The 21,150-nt window shown below is 41.6% G+C and overlaps 3 protein-coding genes across 3 annotated transcripts; all 3 read left to right on the top strand.

Annotated features, from left to right (window-relative positions):
* Positions 1-1,894: 1,894 nt before the first annotated feature.
* On the top strand, positions 1,895-2,827 carry LOC129346471 (olfactory receptor 13H1-like). The gene has a single exon (XM_055003822.1). The coding sequence runs from the start codon at positions 1,895-1,897 to the stop codon at positions 2,825-2,827; it is 933 nt and encodes a 310-aa protein (XP_054859797.1).
* A 4,277-nt stretch (positions 2,828-7,104) lies between these two features.
* Positions 7,105-8,037, top strand: LOC129346470 (olfactory receptor 13H1-like). Its single transcript, XM_055003821.1, has one exon. It carries the CDS (start codon positions 7,105-7,107, stop codon positions 8,035-8,037), a length of 933 nt encoding a protein of 310 aa, XP_054859796.1.
* Positions 8,038-15,571: 7,534 nt separating this feature from the next.
* Positions 15,572-16,504, top strand: LOC129346469 (olfactory receptor 13H1-like). The gene has a single exon (XM_055003820.1). It carries the CDS (start codon positions 15,572-15,574, stop codon positions 16,502-16,504), a length of 933 nt encoding a protein of 310 aa, XP_054859795.1.
* The last annotated feature ends 4,646 nt before the right edge of the window (positions 16,505-21,150 follow it).

Below are 21,150 nucleotides of genomic sequence, written 5' to 3'. Positions count from 1 at the left end.
TCTCCCTGGGACCGTCGACAATACCAGTATAGCACAACTAACCAGTCAAAATTTCACATAACATGTAGCTGCAGCAGAGTAGCATGGGAATCAACGTGGAACTCACTTTTTGTTCATCATCTGCTTAAAGACAAATTAAATAGTAAGGGAATCTCAACATTTGCAAATGTTTCATATCAGCCAAGCACTGTATTTTTTAAGGCAGTAGAAAACAGCAAGAGTCCGGTAGCACCTATAAAACTAACAAAATGTATGGTAGGGTAGAGCTTTCATGAGCCACAATTCACTTTTTCAGATACCTAAAGAAGTGAAGAAGTGAGCAGTGGCTCACAAAAGCTCTACCTACCACACATTTTGTTAGTCTTATAAGTGCTTCTGGACTTTTGCTCTTTTCTATTGCTACAGACAAACTCATCCACCCACTTGGATCTTTTTAAAGGTAGACTGAATGTCTTGAAAGGCGTACAAGACAGATATTAAAATTATTTCACTTCCTTAGGAAGGTGTGTGAGATGTCAATAGAGACAGGGTTATTTCAGATGTTTATTAATTCTTTAAATGTAGCACTTTTCTGTGGAATGGGAAAATAATCTGAAAATAAGGCCCCCAATCATTTCTTGGCATTGCTGCTATTATGTCTTATTGAATGCAGTATCAAGGCCAATTCCCAATGTGTGAGACATTTTGATACAGCTTTACACCAAAATAAGCCTGTGGGGAATGAGTTCAAGCCTGAATCTAAATATAGGACCAAGATAAATGACATGATATGTATTAAATACTAAAATCTATTATCATGGCCCCAATTGATAGTCTGGTTTGCATGTCACTTAGTCCACCAATGTTGATAACCTTAACATTAGATGCACTTAAGCCTCATTGACTTCAGTGGGGCTTACAATACACTGGAGAGTAGGAGACATATAAATCTCAGAGACTAGGGTCCAAGCTACAAGTGACGAATGACACTTGAATGGCAAGTGGATTGAGTGGAGCGCAAGTGAACAGGGAGAAATACACTTGCCGTTCAAGTGTCATTTGTCGCTTATAGCTTGGCCCTAAGATGAGAGACGTGGACAATACAATGTACATTTGGGACCCATTTTACAGTTGGATACAAAAGAAGACTGAAGAAATTTAGCATCTACTAAAAATGAAGACTTTTATGGAAGTTATTTAAAATGAATGGAAAAATTTGTAAACAAATTGCTGATCTGCAAAACATATTAAGGTGACAAGAAATATATTAGATTGAACAGTGCAATGTACTAGAATGATTTAATTTGAATTTTTTCCCCTCTCCCCATCCCTTCTTATTCTGTATCCCCATTTTCTTAATAAAAAAATTAAAAAAAAACATTTTATGGATAAGTAATTATCATGGCCCAATTGATAGTCTGGTTTGCATGTCACTGAGGGCCAAGCTACAAGTGACAAATGACACTCGAACAGCAAGTGGATTGAGTGGAGGGCAAGTGAACAGGGAGAAATACACTTGCTGTTCAAGTGTTATTCGTCACTTTAAGGCCGTTTCCACACACATTGAATAATGCACTTTCAATGCACTTTAGTTATCCTTTAGAAGTGGGTTTTTTGTTCCACACATGGAAAATCAGTTACAAATATGCACTAAAGCATATTGAAAGTGGATTATTTAACGTGTGTGTAAACGGCCGTAGCTTGGCCCTACCAATGTTGATAACCTTAACATTAGATGCATGTAAGCCTCAGTGACTTCAGTGGGGCTTACAATGCACTGGATAGTAGGAGACATATAATTCTCAGAGACTAGGATGAGATATCCCTCATCAACATTTTATGGATAAGCAAAAGTCTGGCAGTGCCACTTCTAACCCATCTCATTCTTCTTTTCCCAGCTAGGGCAAGGAACGTCATGGGATCTCCAAATGAGACAAGGGTGACTGAATTCATCTTGATTGGGCTATCCGAACACCCCAGAGCACAGGCTGTGTTCTTTTTCTTTCTCTTGATGGCCTATCTCATCAGCCTTTTGGGGAATGGCCTCATCGTCATTTTGATTATTGCAGATGCCCATCTTCATACACCCATGTATTTCTTTCTTTGCATCCTCTCCTCTGTAGACCTCATCCTCTCCAACAATGCACTTCCTGAGATCCAGGTCAACTGTTTCTTTTACAGGCCCACCATCTCCTTCTACAGATGCTTGGTTCAGATGTATGTTGGTCTATTACTTGTCTCAACGGAATGTGTCCTTCTGGCCATCATGGCCTACGACCGCTTTGCAGCTATCTGCCAGCCACTTCATTATATGCAGACCATGAGTTGGAGATTTTGCATCAGTTTAGTGGCTGCAGCTTTAGGCTTTTCCGCACTGACAACTCTGATCAACATACTGTTGCAGCCAACTGAATTCTGTGGACGAAATGTCATTAACCATTTTGCATGTGAGCTACAATCGTTCCTCAAACTGGCGTGCTCTGACACACACACCAGTGAGCTCTTCATGCATGTTGTCAGCCTCTTTCTCCTAATACCCCCCTTTGGCTTCATTGTTGTGACATACGGGCGCATAGGCTGGGCTGTAATACTCATGCGCTCAAAAGAGGGTCGCAAGAAAGCCTTCTCCACCTGTAGCTCTCACCTTGCTGTGGTCGGTGTCTTTTATGGTACAATCATGATCATGTACATGAAACCCCAGCGAAAATCTTCTTCTGATCAAGATAAGGTCATCTCTTTAATGTACGGGGTTTTAACTCCCATGCTCAACCCCCTGATTTACAGCTTGAGAAACAGGGACGTGAAGGGGGCTTTCTGGAGAGTGTTTGGAAGGAAAAGATCAGAATAAAGATTAGCATGGAACACTTGGCTTTTTCGTATAGTAATATTTTTTCATACATAAAAACAATTTCTCTGCTATCATGTGCAATTCCTACATTTGCCAACTCTTGGTTGGAAAATTCCTGCAGATGTGGCGGCACAGCCTGGAGAGGGAGCCCAGCAGGGATCCCCTCTGAAACTCCCATTTCCTCCAGGGGAGCTGATATTTGTAGTTTGAATATCAGTTGTAAGTCCAGGAGATCTCCAGGTCCTACCTGGAGGTTAGCAAGCCTAATAATTTCACAAATGTGATCATCAGCATATCTGTATTTTACAATGTGTAGTGGAAAGCCCCTACCAGCAGTGATTTCTTGCTGCTTACAAACATGGACAGATCTTTATAATTTATTGAGATCTCATTGATTGCCTTCTCATATACTGCAATTAGAGATGGGCATGAACTGGAAAAAAACTGAACCATGTAGTTCGTGGTTTTTCAAATTCCACGAACCTCGAACTTTTGCGAACCTGCCCCCCCTGCTTCGTGAACCGGTTCATTTCGTTCATGAAAATGTCACATCCAGGTCAGAAAAGCATCACTTCCAGGTCAGCAGAAGGTCACTTCTGGGCCAGCAGAAGGTCACTTCCGGGCCAGCAGAGGGTCACTTTCGGGTCAGCAGAAGGTCTGCAGGAAGTCCATCCCCTGTTGCCCAGGAAACTGAATGATCAGCATCAGGCTGTCTGCAGTGACGAACCAAAAAACCCTGAACCAAACGAACCAGCCTAAAGTTCATAGTGGTTTGTCAGAAATGGGATCTGACGAAACGCTGGTTCGCGCACCATGAACCGGCCTGGTTTGTCATGAATTTTGGTTCTTATTTTGGTTCGTGCCCATCTCTAACTGCATTCCTATGCAGAGTTACTCCATTCTAAGCCCATTGAAATCAATGGGCTTAGACTGGAGTAATTCTGCATAGGATTGCAGTGATAATTTGCTTCCATAATGGAAATTAATTTGTTTTCAATTATATTGGAGAAAATGGGTGGGAAATTATACCATCAAATTATAGTCAGGTTCTTGGGGAAAAATATAAGTGCAAACACAACTAATATTGGCCTAGAAAGGAAATAGTGCAGAAATGGGATTTTTTATATTTCTGGATTCTAACTAGAATTCTCATATTTTAAACAAAGTCATGTGACCAGTGGATCCCAGAACTCTGGGTTATATTTCGGGGTTGGAACCCAATTTGCATCTTCACGAATGAAATATGTGAATATACAGTCTCTAAGTGAGAAATAAGCAAAGCTTGGGAACACAAATTGGTCCTAGAATTAGAGGACAGAGCCACGTCTTCTGCTGAAAAACATTGCTGTCTGTTGTATCAAAGATAAGATCACAACTAAACAGGGCATAAGGAGCTGGAAATATGTTTTATTCTTTCATCTGCTAATGGCTAAGATTGACTATGGTTTCCTGCTGATCACCTAATTAAAGGGATATGGTAAGGTAACTTTTGCTCTTGCTTAATTTGGCTTGACCACTGCTCATCTAAGCTACAGGCTGCTTGGCTTTGATGAGGCCTTTCTCCAGGGCAACAAGCAGGGGTGCAGACTTGGACTGGGAACCCAAATAGCCTTTGAAATGACTCTTCCCCTTCCCTTTTACTGACAGAAGCCAAGGTTTTAAGGCTGGCAATAATGTCGTGGTTGCCTAGCAACCTTCTCAATGGCCACTGATATTCCCATGGGTATCCATTTCTTAAATGTACAGATTATACTCCTGGCTTCACTGTCCAGATTTCAGTATCCACAAATTTGGCAACAAGGAGATCTGTTGGTGATGACTGGGCCCCCCTAAATGGATCACAGTGGGAATGGCAATGTTTACCAAACTATTCCTTACTCCCTCATTCCCCATAGAGTTCTTAAAATCTAAATGTGGTGAAATAATAACCTTTGAATGTAAAATACTCATTTGAAGTGATTCCCCAGGAGTTCTGTTTAAGATTAAGACCTCTGAGTCATATTCCAGGAGGACTTCTAGTATCGAAGTTTGTAGATCAACGGCCAAGTACCTGCAAAATCATTATCTTCAGCCTCCAGGAACAGGGAAAGCTTTTCTTCTCGCAAGGGTGAAGAAGAGCAAATCTGCTCATATGTTCCATATTAGCAGCAACTTTTCCCAGAGCTACCTTGAAAAGAAACTTCAGCTTCTCAGCATTCTCTTTAGTCTGTTCCTTGGTCTCATTTAGGAGGCCTATGTGGATTTGTGAACATTTAATTTAGAGGGGAAAAAACCCAAATGTTATTTTGTGAAAAGCACCATGAGATACTCATAGAAAAGAAGATTTGATCGAATTCCTTGGCCTTGAAAGGGAAGGCGAGGCTGCTAGTAACAAGGCATTTCTTACAGCCTGTTTTTAGCACTTTGGAAAGAAGAATACATATTGAAGAAGTTTTCAGCCTTCTCTTTGGACATCATTAGGTAAGCAAAACCCAGAAGCAATGTATAGATAAATGCTGTACATTGGTATTTTGAGAGCCACTTTGGTGTAGTGGTTAAGAGCACGGGACTCTAATCTGGAGAACCGGGTTTGATTCCCCACTCCTCCGCTTGAAGCCAGCTGGGTGACCTTTGGTCAGTCATAGCTTTTCGGAGCTCTCTCAACCCCACTCACCTCAGAGGGTGTTTGTTGTTGTGGGGATAATAATAACATGTTGTAAACCGTTTTGAGTAGATGTTAAGTCATCCAGAAGGGCGGTATATAAATCGAATGCTGTTATTATTTTCTTTGGTGCGTTGAGGTCTGATCCTGATTTCCACTTGGACACATAGGGCCAAGCTACACATGACGAATGACATTTGAACGGCAAGTGGATTGAGTGGAGGGCAAGTGAACAGGGAGAAATACACTTGCCATTCAAGTGTCATTCGTCATGTGTAGCTTGGCCCTCAGCCATTGAAGGATCAGAGAGGTTATTGCAACTAACAATGGCAGGAACAGTCCAGGCTTGCTGCCCAAAGTCTAAAGATGTCTTGCCAAGCACCCAGGACAGCTGATCATGAAAAGGAGTTATGACTGAACAGATTTAGGGTGCTGGTGAGGGAGTGATAAGTTCTTACCCAGAGCAAAGGATAAGGAGGCTTGGCACCTCTTGGTGCAAAATAGAAAAGAGTCCTTTAAGACTAACCAACTTTACTGTAGCATAAGCTTTCGAGAACCACAGTTCTCTTCATCAAATCATGGTGCAGATTTTCTCTGAGCTACAGCATAGCTATGCTGCCATGCTTTGAACTGGGGTGAATTTCCAACTATGCTGGTAGCATCACAGCTTGCCTACAGACTATCTACAGTGAAAATAAAAGGGCTTAATGTTTTGATTGTGCAAATCACTATATAAATATAGGCACCATTGCGTTATTAAATAAAGCCACAAAATATTCTCATTGGGTCTTTGTTCCTGGATTCTGGACCAATGCACCTAGTCCTTTCCCCCTCTTCTCTCCCTGGGACCGTCTACAATAACAGTATAGCACAACTAACCAGTCAAAATTTCACATAACACTTAGCTGCAAGCAGAGTAGCATGTGGAACTTTTATTCATCATCTGTTTAAAGACAAATCAAATAGTAAGGGAATCTCAATCTTTGCAAATGTTTCATATCAGCCAAGTACTGTACTTTTTAAGGCAGTAGAAAACAGGAAGAGTCCGGTAGCACCTATAAAACTAACAAAATGTGTGGTAGGGTAGAGCTTTCATGAGCCACAATTCACTTTTTCAGATACCTAAAGAAGTGAAGAAGTGAGCAGTGGCTCACAAAAGCTCTACCTACCACACATTTTGTTAGTCTTATAAGTGCTACTGGACTCTTGCTCTTTTCTATTGCTTCAGACAAACTCATCCACCCACTTGGATCTTTTTAAAGGTAGAATGAATGTCTTGAAAGGCGTACAAGACAGATGTTAAAATTATTTCACTTCCTTAGGAAGGTGTGTGAGATGTCAATAGAGAGAGAGTTATTTCAGATGTTTATTAATTCTTTAAATGTAGCACTTTTCTGTGGAATGGGAAAATAATCTGAAAATAAGGCCCTACCAATGTTGATAACCTTAACATTAGATGCATGTAAGCCTCAGTGACTTCAGTGGGGCTTACAATACACTGGATAGTAGGAGACATATAATTCTCAGAGACTAGGATGAGATATCCCTCATCAACATTTTATGGATAAGCAAAAGTCTGGCAGTGCCACTTCTAACCCATCTCATTCTTCTTTTCCCAGCTAGGGCAAGGAACGTCATGGGATCTCCAAATGAGACAAGGGTGACTGAATTCATCTTGATTGGGCTATCCGAACACCCCAGAGCACAGGCTGTGTTCTTTTTCTTTCTCTTGATGGCCTATCTCATCAGCCTTTTGGGGAATGGCCTCATCGTCATATTGATTATTGCAGATTCCCATCTTCATACACCCATGTATTTCTTTCTTTGCGTCCTCTCCTCTGTAGACCTCATCCTCTCCAACAATGCACTTCCTGAGATCCAGGTCAACTGTTTCTTTTACAGGCCCACCATCTCCTTCTACAGATGCTTGGTTCAGATGTATGTTGGTCTATTACTTGTCTCAACGGAATGTGTCCTTCTGGCCATCATGGCGTATGACCGCTTTGCAGCTATTTGCCAGCCACTCCATTATATGCAGATCATGAGCTGGAGATTTTGCATCAGTTTAGTGGCTGCAGCTTTAGGCCTTTCCTCACTGACAACTCTGATCTACATACTGTTGCAGCCAACTGACTTCTGTGGACGAAATGTCATTAACCATTTTGCATGCGAGGTACAATCGTTCCTCAAACTGGCCTGCTCTGACACACACACCAGTGAGCTCTTCATGCATGTTGCCAGCTTCTTTCTCCTAATACCCCCCTTTAGCTTCATTGTCGTGACATACGGGCGCATAGGCTGGGCTGTAATACTCATGCGCTCAAAAGAGGGTCGCAAGAAAGCCTTCTCCACCTGTAGTTCTCACCTTGTTGTGGTCGGTGTCTTTTATGGTACAATCATGATCATGTACGTGAAACCCCAACCAAAATCTACTTCCGATCAAGATAAGATCATCTCTTTAATGTACGGAGTTTTAACTCCCATGCTCAATCCTTTGATCTACAGCTTGAGAAACAGGGATGTGAAGGGGGCTTTCTGGAGAGTATTTGGAAGGAAAACGTCAGAATAAAGATTACCAGAATACACTCCACTTCTTCTTATGGTAACTTTTCCACCCATAAATACCATTTCTATATAGAATGTTCATTAAATGTGATGATCAACATGTCCCTATTTTGCAATGTGCCGTCAAAATCCCTTCCAAGCTCTGATTTCTTGCTGTGTATAAACATGGACAAATTTTTATAACTTGTTGAGATAACAGCTAATTTCTTCACATAATGGCTTCTATAATGGAAATTAATTTGGTTTGAAGTATACTGGATGAAACAGGCAAGAAATCAGGTTCCTGGGACAAAAATGTTAGTGTAAAAACAAGTCATCTTCAACTAATATTAGCCTTGAAACAAAATAGGGTTGAAATTGACTTTTCAATCTGTTGTTCTGACCAGAATTCTCACATCATAAACAATGTCAAGTGAACTGGGGATCCCAGAACACTGGGTTTCTTTTCAATTAGGGGTGTGCGCTTTGGGTTCCTGATTCAGGACCGAATAGGAATGATTCGGTATTTCATTGATTTGTTGCTGAGCAGATTTGGAAATACCGAAGCAAAGCTTTCCGAAAGCTTCAGATCAAGCAGCAAGAAAAGTGCTTCTTTCAAGCTTTCCACCACCTTTTTTTACCCAATGGGAGAGGGGATGAGGGGGTTGTAGTGAGTGACTCACTACAACTCCCTCCTACCCCCTCCCATTGAGTAAAAAAAAGTGCCAGGAAGCTTGAAAGGAGCGCTTTTCTTTGCAAACAGCAAGAAAAGTGCTGCAGCTGCTGCTGCTCTACTGAAGCTTTCTGAAGTGGCTTAAATACCTGAATCCTGAATCTTTTTGGGTGGACACTCCTAATTTCCATGTTGGAACACAGTTTGCATCTAAACTAATGAAATATGGAGACTGGCCTGCCACAAGATGCTGCATCTGTCTCTAGGAAGCACACAAAGCTTTGGAATATAAATTAGTTCTTGGATTGGAAGATGGAGCCATGACTTCGGCTGAAGGACCTTGCAGTTTATTGAATTAAAGATGAGATCACATCACAACTAAAAAGAGTGTAAGGAGCGAGAATTATATTTTATTCTTTCACTTGCAAATCACTGAGGGCCAAGCTACACATGACGAATGACACTTGAACAGCAAGTGGATTGAGTGGAGGGCAAGTGAACAGGGAGAAATACATTTGCTGTTCAAATGTCATTCGTCATGTGTAGCTTGGCCCTGAGATTATTATCCTTTCCTGTTAATCAACAAATAAAGAGAATTTGGAAATGTAGTTTTTTCTCTTGCTTTCTTCGGATTGACTGTGTGTGTGTTATGAGCCGTCAAGTTGCTTCCAATGTATGGTGACCCTGTAAATGAGAGACTGCCAACATGTTTGGTGTAGTGGTTAAAAGTGACAGGACTCTAATCTGAAGAGCCAGGTTTGATTCCCCACTTATCCACTTGAAGCCAGCTGGGTGACCTTGGGCAAGTCACAGCTCTTTCAGAGCTCTCTCATCCCCACCCACCTCACAGGGTGATTGTTGTGGGGATAATAATAGCATACTTTGTAAACCACTCCGAGGGCCAAGCTACAAGTGACGAATGACACTTGAACAGCAAGTGTATTTCTCCCTGTTCACTTGCCCTCCACTCAATCCACTTGCCATTCAAGTGTTATTCGTCATGTGTAGCTTGGCCCTATGTGAGTTTTAAGTTGTCCTGAAGGATGGGATATAAATTGGATGTTACTATTACTATTACTATTACTATTACTATTACTATTACTATTACTATTACTATTACTATTACTATTACTATTACTATTATTAACAGCCCTGTTCAGACATTGCAAACCAGAGGACGTGGCCTCCAGTATTGAGTCAAGCCATCTCATTTTGGATCTTCCACTTTTCCTTCTGCCTTCCTCTTTTCCTGACATTATAGTCTTTTCCAGGGAGTCTTGCTTTCTCATGATGTCGTTAGCAGCCCTATCCCTTCTCCTTATTGAAAGGGCAGGTTATGAATATGAAATATCACAAGCCCCTTCCTCCACTGCCTGGCTGGAGTTGGAAAATTTCCAGAGGTGTGTCTGGCTGACTAACTGCCCCTCCCCACCCTGCAGAATCACTTAAGTAAAACTAAAGAGGTCTTCCAGGAATTCCTGCATATCTCATCAACACTCTTCTGTACCTCCCCCTACCCTCCTTTCCTAATCTGAGCTATTCAGGAAGTTTGATGGCTTTTCCCGTCGGGCAATTGCAAGGTCATTAATCCCCATTTACACCTTTTGCTTCTCTCAGGTAGAGCCATTAAGCCTCTCCTAACTTCTTGTCCATACCTTTGGACAAGCCATCAAGCCTTTGTCTCTAAGGCAGAGATGTCAGTTTTGCTTCAGGACACATTTTGCTTTATGATTGGGCTGCTACAAGCCCTAAACTGTGTGTCTGTTCTGGACCCATCCACATACCTTCAGATTATGTCTGAGCCCTCTCTTCCCCTTCTGTGAGACACTGGCCACCCTGGCTACCATCCTGACCATCCCTCCCTTCAGAACTGGTAAATATCACTCCATCCCAATTCCTCTTTCCCTTTCCTCCCTGTTTTCTATTAGCGCTGTATGTATGCTGTGTGTGAGTTCCTGTACATTTGCCTTTACTGCTCCTTTAATAAAAACCATTCCTTTTGAATTTCTGCCTGGTTCTTTCAGAGAGTTCTCTGAGGAAATGACCCTGGTATACATTTGTGGAGACTTCCCGGTTGCCCCCTTTCACTGCTTCTCCTTGTATATTAATACCCCCAATTCACAAGAAGCCCCCCCTTTTAGGGTAACAATGTGGCCAAAGTAAGATAGCTTGTGTCTCATCATCTAGGGAGAATTCAGGCTAGATTTGATGTTTGATCTTATTTGTCTTTTCGGCCATCCACGGTAACTGCAAAACTCTCCTCCAGCACCACATTTCAAATAGTAAGTAAGCCTCTGTCATGTCATTTTAGCTTCTAGGGAGAATTCAGGCTTGATTTGATCTAGAACCCACTTATTTGACTTTTTGGTTGTCCATGGTATTTGCAAAACTCTCCTCCAGCACCACATTTCAAATGAATTAATTTTCTTCCTGTCATCTTTCTTCTGTGTCTAATTCTCGCACCTGTACATAGTAATGGTGAATAGCCTAGTGTGGATTTTCTTGATCTTGGTCCCCAAAAAGACATGCTTATCTTTAAGGATCTTTTCAAGTTCTCTCATGACTGCTCTTCCAATTCTCTATCCCCAAGGAATAGAAAAATTTTAACACTTTGTTTCTTCATTATCAGCCTTCAGTAGTTGTTACTTTTGTCTTCTTGATGCTCAGCTGTAACCCTGCTTTGGCACTTTCTCCTTTAATCTTCATCAATAGTTATTTCAAACCTTCATTATTTTCTGCCAGTAACATGGTGTCATCTGCATACCTCAAATGTTCCTTCCATGAATTTTCACTCCAGCATCTTCTAAATCTAATCCAGCTTTCCCTATATGTTCTGCATATAGGTTGAACAGATATGGAGAAAATATACGTCTTTTGACAAGTTTGCCAAATGGAAACCATTTTGTTTCCCTATATTCTGTCCTGACAATAGCCTCTTGTCCACAGTACAGGTTCTACATCAACGCAATCAGATGTCATGTACTGACATACTCAGAAAATATTGATAAGGTGTTTTTCAGGTATATTTTAAAACTTTGGCTTTTATCACATTTCCAGAAAGAGCTGTCTTGTCTGTCCATGGCTCCAGTGTTCAAATTAAGTATCACAGGATTGGCCACATATGTAGGTCTAATTCTCGTATTGATGATGACTGGTAAAAGGTAAAGGTAGTCCCCTGTGCAAGCAACAAGTCATTACTGACCCATGGAGGGATGTTGCATCACAAAGTTTTCTTGGAAGACTTTTTGTTACGGGGTGGTTTACCATTGCCTTCCCCAGTCATCTACACTTTACCCCCAGGAAACTGGGGACTCATTTTACCAACCTCGGAAGGATGGAAGGCTGAGGGCCAAGCTACACATGACGAATGACACTTGAACGGCAAGTGGATTGAGTGGAGGGCAAGTGAACAGGGAGGAATACAATTGCCGTTCAAGTGTCATTCGCCATGTGTAGCTTGGCCCTCAGTTGATGGGCAGCGAGACAACTGCTGTTTTCAAACAGAAAAGAATGTTCAGGAATATGCAAATGACCAACATTTAAAACAGCCAATGAGCAGGTCAAATGCTCCCTCATTGGGCCAAGCTACACATGACGAATGACACTTGAACGGCAAGTGGATTGAGTGGAGGGCAAGTGAACAGGGAGGAATACAATTGCCATTCAAGTGTCATTCGTCATGTGTAGCTTGGCCCTCAGTCAACCTTGAACCCAGCTACCTGAACCCAGCTTCCGCCAGCAGAGCTTGGGCTGCAGTACTGCAGCTTACACTCTGCACCATGGGGCTCTTACTACACCACGGGGCTCTTAGATATAGGCTTAATTCTCATATTGATAATGACTGAGGCCACTTAAACAGATCACAGTAAGAACTGAAATATTTACCAAACTGTTCCTTACTCCCTCATTCCCCATAGAGTTCTTAAAGTTTAAATCAGAGGAAATAGTCATTAAACTTTGAGTCTACACTACTTATTTGAAGTGATTTCCCAGGAGTTCTCTTTACAAATTCTGTGTCATATTCCAGGAGGACCTCTAGCATTGCAGTTGGTTGAAGGGCCAGATAGCTGCAAAATTACTGACTACAGTCTGTGGGCCAAGCTACACATGACGAATGACACTTGAACAGCAAGTGTATTTCTCCCTGTTCACTTGCCCTCCACTCAATCTACTTGCCAGGCAAGTGTCTTTCGTCATGTGTAGCTTGGCCCAGTGACTACAGTTCCCAGGAATAGGCAGAGCAGAGCGGAGATGTTTCTAGGCAGAAACAGTTACTTTAACAACATACACACCCAATGTATTTTCTGAGGATCACCTTGAACTAGTAAGATACTCATAGAAGAGGGCTGGATTTAAATGACTTCTCTGGCCTTGAAGAGGAAGGCTAGGCTGCTAGTACTAATAGTTCTCTTGCAGCCTAGTTGCTGTACTTTGGAATGAAAAATACACATTGAAGAACCGTGTCTTCTCTTTGGACACCACTAGGTAAGCAAAACACCATTACCAACAGAAATAATGTGTGGATAAGTGCTGTACGTTCTTGGAGCAAACAACCTTCCCACTTGCCATACTCTTCTTTCCCATCCCCATTCCATCTTTCTCAAATTGGCCTGGCATAGGAGCCTTTTTCTTGTCATTCATATTGCTTGAGGGGGGAGATGTTTAACTTTGGGACTGATCCATTGAAGGATCGGAGAGGTTGTGTAACTAAGGATGGCAAGAACAGTCTGGGCTGGCTGCCCGAAGTCTAAGGATGTCTTGCCAAGCACCTGGGACAGCTGATAATGAAACAGGGTTATGGTGGTTGAACAGATTCAGGGTTTTGGTGAGGGACAGGTATGTGCTTATCCTATGGGAAGGATAAGGAGGCTTGCCATCTCTTGGCGCAGATTTTCTCTGAGCTACAGCATTGCTATGCTGCCGAGCTTTGAACAGGGGTGAGTTTCTAACTATTCTGGCAGCCTAGTGGCTTGCCTACGAACTATCTGCAGTGAAAAGGGAAAGGGCTTAATGTTTTGATTGTGCAAATCACTATACAAATATAGCCCCAATTGAGTTAATGAATAAAGCCACAAAATATTGTCATTGTGTCTTTGTTCCTGGATTCTGGACCAACGCACCTAGTCCTTTTCCCCTCATTTTCTCCCTGGGACCGTCTACAATAACAGTATAGCACGATTAACCAGTTAAAATTTCACATAACAGCAGCAGCACAGTAGCATTGATATCAATGTGGAACTCACTGTTTGTTCATCATCTGTTTAAAGACAGATCAAACAAGTAAGGGAATCTCAATATTGAATACAGTCTTATTGAATGCTGTATCAAGGCCAATTCCCAATGTGTGAGCCATTTTGATTCAGCTTTACACCCAAATAAGCCTGTGGGAAATGAGCTCAAGCCTGAATCTGAATATAGGACCAGGATAAAAAGTCATTAATATCTTTTGTCATAGCCCCAGTTGAGAGTCTGGTTTGCATGCATTTAGCTGATAACCTTAACTTCAGTTGTACTTAAACCTCAGGGACTTTGGTAGGGGTAACAACGCAATGTAGGAAGCATATAGATTCCCAAAGACTAGAACTCATGAAAATACTTCTGTTGCCAGTGACCCCGCCCCCCAGTTATGGAGTCTGCTATGGACTATATCGGCTTCCTACTTTGCTGTTCTAAGACTCTGCCAAGAACTCTGTTAAGGGCAGCGTTGCCTATGCTTGCCCCCCTGCCTCTCCGCTGTTATGGACTGTGTTGCCAATGCCTGTTTCCTGCCTCCTTGGGCACAAACCCCACCTGGGCCCAGAACCATGCCACTAACAGCACAGTGCCAGCCGGAGGGACCCCCCGCGAGCCTGGCCAGGCACCCCCTGGTCAGTTCCAACGGGGAGCTCCTTGCAGGACAGCCACTGAGTCTGCCCCCGCCACTGGGCAGCCTGCTAGCCAGCTCACGATGCAGACCAGGGGAGAAGCCATGTTCCCAGGCAGCAGAGAGTCACCATGGACAGTTTGTTCTGAGGCTGCCATTCCAAGGCCAGGCTCCTGTCCCATTCACGGAGTCCAGCCTCGCCCTGATATGCATATCGCTGGAAGCCACCCTGAGACGGGAACTATGTGCCAACTGTCCAGAATGCCTAATGGACGCATATCAATACAGCCATCGCATTCCAGGCAGATTCCATCAAGACTACTCCAGCTTCCTGACAGATCTGATCAACCCGCCCAGCACTCCCCTCCCTTCCTTTGTCCCCTCTTCCTAAGGTGTCACAATCATACATTCAGACCCTAAAGTGGCCCATTAGCTGTAGTTATAGAGCCATCAAGGTTTTGTTTCCCCTCCTAAGAACCACCCCAAAGGCCCCCACCTCAGGGTACATTTTTGGGTACTTAAGCAGGCTCTGCCTGCCATGAGGTGTGCGCCATTCCTCTACCGACCCCAACCGTCACTCTGCGTATCTAGTGCAGGCATTAGATATTGCCCCTCTTCGTTGCTACCATCCCTGCTTCTCGCCGTGATCAGGTGAAGTATCACCCCGTTCCATCGATCTCAAGTGGGTACCTGCAAATGCAAACGACTCTATTTTTCTAATGTTTCTTTCTTAGCCCTTGTATGTCTCTTGTATGTTTGTGTTATTGTAGGCTTATGCAACATACTAGTAAACACGTTTTGTATTGATTAGTTGCCGCCTGTTTATTGCGTGAGCAATCCGGAAGTTCGGACTCTGGTATACATTGGTAAAGATCTGCACTAACTTAAGCCAAACTGCTTGCTAATTTCCCCTTAAAATAGCAGTTCTGGTAACACTTCAACATTTTATGGATAAGCAAAAGTCTGGTGGTGCCACTTCTAACCCATCTCATTCTTCTTTTCCCAGCTAGGGCAAGGAACGTCATGGGATCTCCAAATGAGACAAGGGTGACTGAATTCATCTTGATTGGGCTATCCGAGCACCCCAGAGCACAGGCTGTGTTCTTTTTCTTTCTCTTGATGGCCTATCTCATCAGCCTTTTTGGGAACGGCCTCATTGTCATATTGATTATTGCAGATTCCCATCTTCATACACCCATGTATTTCTTTCTTTGCGTCCTCTCCTCTGTAGACCTCATCCTCGCCAACAATGCACTTCCTGAGATCCAGGTCAACTGTTTCTTTTACAGGCCCACCATCTCGTTCTACAGATGCTTGGTTCAGATGTATGTTGGTCTATTACTTGTTGCAACGGAATGTGTCCTTCTGGCCATCATGGCGTATGACCGCTTTGCATCTATCTGCCAACCACTCCATTATATGCAGATCATGAGCTGGAAATTTTGCATCAGTTTAGTGGTTGCATCTTTAGGCCTCTCCTCACTGACAACCTTAATCAATGTATTGTTGCAGCCAACTGACTTCTGTGGACGAAACGTCATTAACCATTTTGCATGTGAGCTACAATCATTCCTCAAACTGGCCTGCTCTGACACACACACCAGCGAGCTCTTCATGCATGTTTCTAGCCTCTTTCTCCTAATACCCCCCTTTGGCTTCATTGTTGTGACATATGGGCGCATAGGCTGGGCTGTAATACTCATGCGCTCAAAAGAGGGTCGCAAGAAAGCCTTCTCCACCTGTAGTTCTCACCTTACTGTGGTCAGTGTCTTTTATGGTACTATTATGATCATGTATGTGAAACCCCAACCAAAATCTACTTCCGATCAAGATAAGATCATCTCTTTAATGTACGGAGTTTTAACTCCCATGCTCAATCCTTTGATCTACAGCTTGAGAAACAGGGATGTGAAGGGGGCTTTCTGGAGAGTGTTTGGAAGGAAAATGTCAGAATAAAGATTACCAGAATACACTCCACTTCTTCTTATGGTAACTTTCCCACACATAAATACCATTTCTACACAGAATGTTCATGAAATTTGATGATCAACATGTCCCTATTTTGCAACGTGCCGTCGAAATCCCTTCCAAGCTCTGATTTCTTGCGGGCGTACAAATTTTTATAACTTGTTAACATCTAATTTCTGCACATAAGTGGCTTCCAGAATGGAAATTAATCTGGTTTGAAGTATATTGGACAAAGCAGGCAAGAAATCAGGTTCTTGGGACAAAAATATTAGTGTAAACACAAGTCATCTTTAACTAATATTGGCCTTGAAAGGAAATGGGCTGAAATTGGATTTTCAATTTGTTATTCTAACTAGAATTCTCAGGTCATAAACAATGTCAAGTGAACAGGGGCTCCTAGAAGACTGGGTTGTATCTCAGTTTTGGAACACAATTTGCATCTAAACTAGTGAAATATGGAGACTGGCCTCCCACAAGACACCACAACTGTCTCTGAGTGAGAAGCTGTCAAAGCTTTGGAATGTGGGTTGGTTTTTGGATTGAAAGATGGAGCCATAAATTCGGCTGAAGGATCTTGTAGTTTATTGAATCAAAGATGAGATCACAATGTCAGTCAGTCAGATTTATTTACAGTTAAAAACCAGTACGGACTTGTAAAAAACATAAGTGAGTATCATACACAAAACACACCACTTTATAAAAATAATTATATAAATATATAATTATATAAAAACTTGGCAATATACGTACAAAAGTGTGGGCTTTCAGGGTTAGAAATAAAAACAGATGTTACTTTGCACATTCCCTGCGGATTCTACAAGCCGTGGCTAAAAATCTGGCACTAGCCAACGTGATCTGGGGGTCAGCACCTAACAGGAGTTTATTAGTTTGCTCAGTGTCAGGGAGGCTCGAAAGCTTCTTCAATGCAGGTTGGATATGTTTTATACGTATTTCATGGTAGAATTTACAAGCACGCATGATGTGCTCAATTGTTTCTACTTTCCCAGCCTTGCATGGACAAACTCGCTCAGCCATCGGGACCTTCTTATAACGGCCTTCAAGTACTGCAGATGGGAATGTATTACATCGGGCTAAGAGATCACAATGAAAAAGAGCATAAGGAGCTAGAAACATGTTTTATTCTTTCGCTTGCTAATTGCTGAGATTATTATCCACTCCTGTTAATCTGCAAATAAAAAGAATTTGAAAACGTAAATTTTTCTGTTGCTTTCTTTGGATTGTGTGTGTGTGTTATTGCTTCCAACTTATGGTGACCCTATAAATGAAAGACTGCCAACATGTTTGATCATTAACAGCTCTCCTCAGATGCTGCAAACTGGAGGACGTGGCCTCCTGGATGGAGTCAAGCCATCTCGTTTTAGGTCTTCCTCTTTTCCTTCCACTTTTCCTGACATTATTGTCTTCCACTTTTCCTGACTTCCACTTTTCTTGACATTATTGGCTGCTTCCACACATGTTGGATAATCCACTTTCAATACTCTTTAGTGAACATTTGGAACTGTTTTTCCATGGCTACTTCCACACACATTGGATAATCCACTGTCAATACTCTTTAGTGAACATTTGAAACTGATTTTCCATGTGTGGAACAAAAAATCCACTTCAAAAGGATTGCGAAAGTGCATTGAAAGTGCATTATTCAATGTGTGTGGAAAGGGCCCATGTGTGGAACAAAAAATCCACTTCAAAAGGATTGCTAAAGTGCATTGAAAGTGTGTTATTCAACATGTGTGGAAACGGCCATTGTCTTCTACTTTTCCTGACTTCCACTTTTCCTGACATTATTGTCTTTTCCAGGGAGTCTTCTTGTCTTCTCATGATGTTGTTAGCAGCCCTATCCCTTCTCCTTATTGAAAGGGCAGCGTCATGAATATGAAATATCGTAAGACCCTTCCTCATGTGCCTTAATCACATGGCACAGCCTGGCTGGGCAGGAGAGATGACAACCCTGGCTGGAGTTGGAAAATTACCAGAGGTTGTGTCTGGCTGATTAACTGCCACTCCCCACCCTGAAGAAGCACTTAAGTAAAACAAAAGAGGTCTTCCAGGAGTTCTTAGAAGTTTAATGGCTTTCCTCACCAGGCAACTGCAAGGTCATCAACCCCCATTTACAACTTTTGCCTATCTCAGGGCCAAGCTACAAGTGACAAATGACACTTGAATGGCAAGTGGATTGAGTGGAGGGCAAGTGAACAGGGAGAAATACACTTGCCGTTCACGTGTCATTCATCATGTGTAGCTTGGCCCTATATTGCCATTCATTTCAATGAATGACCCCAGAAGAGGTTTGTATGTATTTTAATGGTACAAATTTTGTTCCTGCAGGATCCCCAGAGGAATACTGAGCGGTTCCATAGCAGAAGGTCCCTTAACAGACAAGTCAATGTAGAAAGGATGTACTAAACCAGAAAGTTTGGAAATCTCCGATGTATTGAGACATTGCTGATAATTAGACAAATAACATGAGAAATCACTGTGGATTCTTTTCCAACCCAAAGGTGGAAAGTAACCCTGACTGAACTATTCCGTTTAACAGTTTGTAAACTGGACTCCTTCACTTCAGAAGATAGCAGCATAACTTTGATAATGTGCTTACTTAGCTTACTAGTTCTAATATTATCCCATTTCCCAATTGGTTAAGATTTAATTGCATGTAGGGGACACATTCCTAAGGGTTTTAGTATTCTTCTCTTTACTGTTCTGATTTTAAAAGGCTCAAGATAATACTAATCATTGATAAATAACTTCAAAGCACAATTAGAGAATTCTCTATTTATTTTATAACCACAAGTTTCTCAGTATTGCTTAAATCTGATCTTATCTCTAATGCAAAAAGCATTTGACATTCATGAGCATGTTAATTCCCCCAGCTGTTTACTTTGATAATAGTACTCTCTATATTGAACCTGTTTGCACACCTCCCAACAAGAATAAATAAAATATTTTAATTAGATTAAAAATGTGAGTGATTTAATTTAACTTATCATTGAAGATTGCCACTTGAATTGACAAAGCTATTAAATTCATGTTATTAAAATCACCTGAATAAATTATTATCATATTGCTCATTAAGCTTTCTATGAGTTCTATATATTTTTTGATGATTGAATGTTTCTCAGGGCCAAGCTACAAGTGACGAATGATACTTGAACGGCAAGTGGATTGAGTGGAGCGCAAGTGAACAGGGAGAAATACACTTGCCGTTCAAGTGTCACTTATGGCTTAGCCCTCAGTCTGGTATTATCCTAACAAAAGCACTTTTTTTGGACTCTGGAAATATTTATATCTCTGCTCAAAAATGTATACAGTGTGGGCCACTGAACATCAAGATTTGGGTCCAGTGTTACTTTAGAGACCAACAAGATTTCCAGAGTATAAGCTTTTGAGAATCTGAATTTCCTTCTTCAGACGAGAAGAAAGGGCTGCCTATACCCATTAAACTATCATATGCCATAAGAACCAGTGTCTGGTGAAGGGAAAGCTTAGTGAAAGCACTTCAAAGAATAAACTGTGGGTTTGAGTTTTTAAATTGGATGTAAAGTCTCTATACCAGCCAGCAAGCTAGAATCTTAGTTAATGGTTATTTCATGGATAAAATGGAAATAACAAAAGGAAACTGACAGAGGTGCCTAGTATCACCACTATTGTTTATTATTGCTTTGGACTTCATCCATTTGGGTTTGGTATTCAGTAAAAATTACCGAATTTTATCTGATTTGGTAAAATTTGGTATTACCAAGCTTAATTGTGTATTCCTTTTTAAAAAGATTTTTTAACACTTTATTCGAAAAGAAAAATACAATTAGCAATAGAAAGTGCATAAAAACATATACAAAATACTAAATTTAAACTACAAAAGAGAAGTATATTAAAAATATGTGGCAACACAATTAACTTACCGAATGTTTCTCCTCTTCCTCTCCTCTAAAATTTCATATCAATAGTCTTTAATCAGTCTATTTCATATTTTATACTCAACATTTTAAGGTCTCTATATTAAAAATAAGTGGCACCATCACTCTTTCAGCTGTGAAATTTTATGCGCTTGTGATTTATTTTTGCAATTGCTTAAATGTTGTCTAATTTTTATATTTTAGCAGTCTGCTTAAAACTAGTAAGTTAAGAAATGGTAGCGAGGTAAAGAGAGATAAAACAGAGTGATCTCCATAGCAAAATGGCTGCCTTTGGGGCTGAGTCCAATCACACTGTGTCAAGAGGCTCCAGAAAAATGTTAGGAAGTTCTAAGTCAAATATCCTGCTATGATGGTTACGGCTTCCTAAGTGATGTTCCCTGCAAACGCAATGGTGATACCGCTTTGGGCCTTCTTGGGTACCTCCTATACCAGTGAAATGGAGGAAAGCCTCTATGTGAAAATATACAAAGGAGCTCATAATATGACAAGAAATCAGCTGTACAAAATGTTGGGGGCAGGACTGCCAACTCTGGCTTTGGAAATTCCTGGAGATTCAGGGTGGTGGGTGTTGGCAGTTGGGGACCAGAGTTGGGTGACAGGAAGGAGCTCAGTGTGGACATAACTTCACTCTAGAACTTCCATTTCTCCTAGACTCAACCTTTCAAAGTTGCCGTTTCCTACAAAGGAACTAGCCTCTAT

Source organism: Eublepharis macularius, chromosome 19, assembly GCF_028583425.1.
Source record: "Eublepharis macularius isolate TG4126 chromosome 19, MPM_Emac_v1.0, whole genome shotgun sequence".
Lineage (NCBI taxonomy): Eukaryota > Metazoa > Chordata > Lepidosauria > Squamata > Eublepharidae > Eublepharis > Eublepharis macularius.
This window is presented reverse-complemented; position numbering and strand designations above follow the sequence as displayed.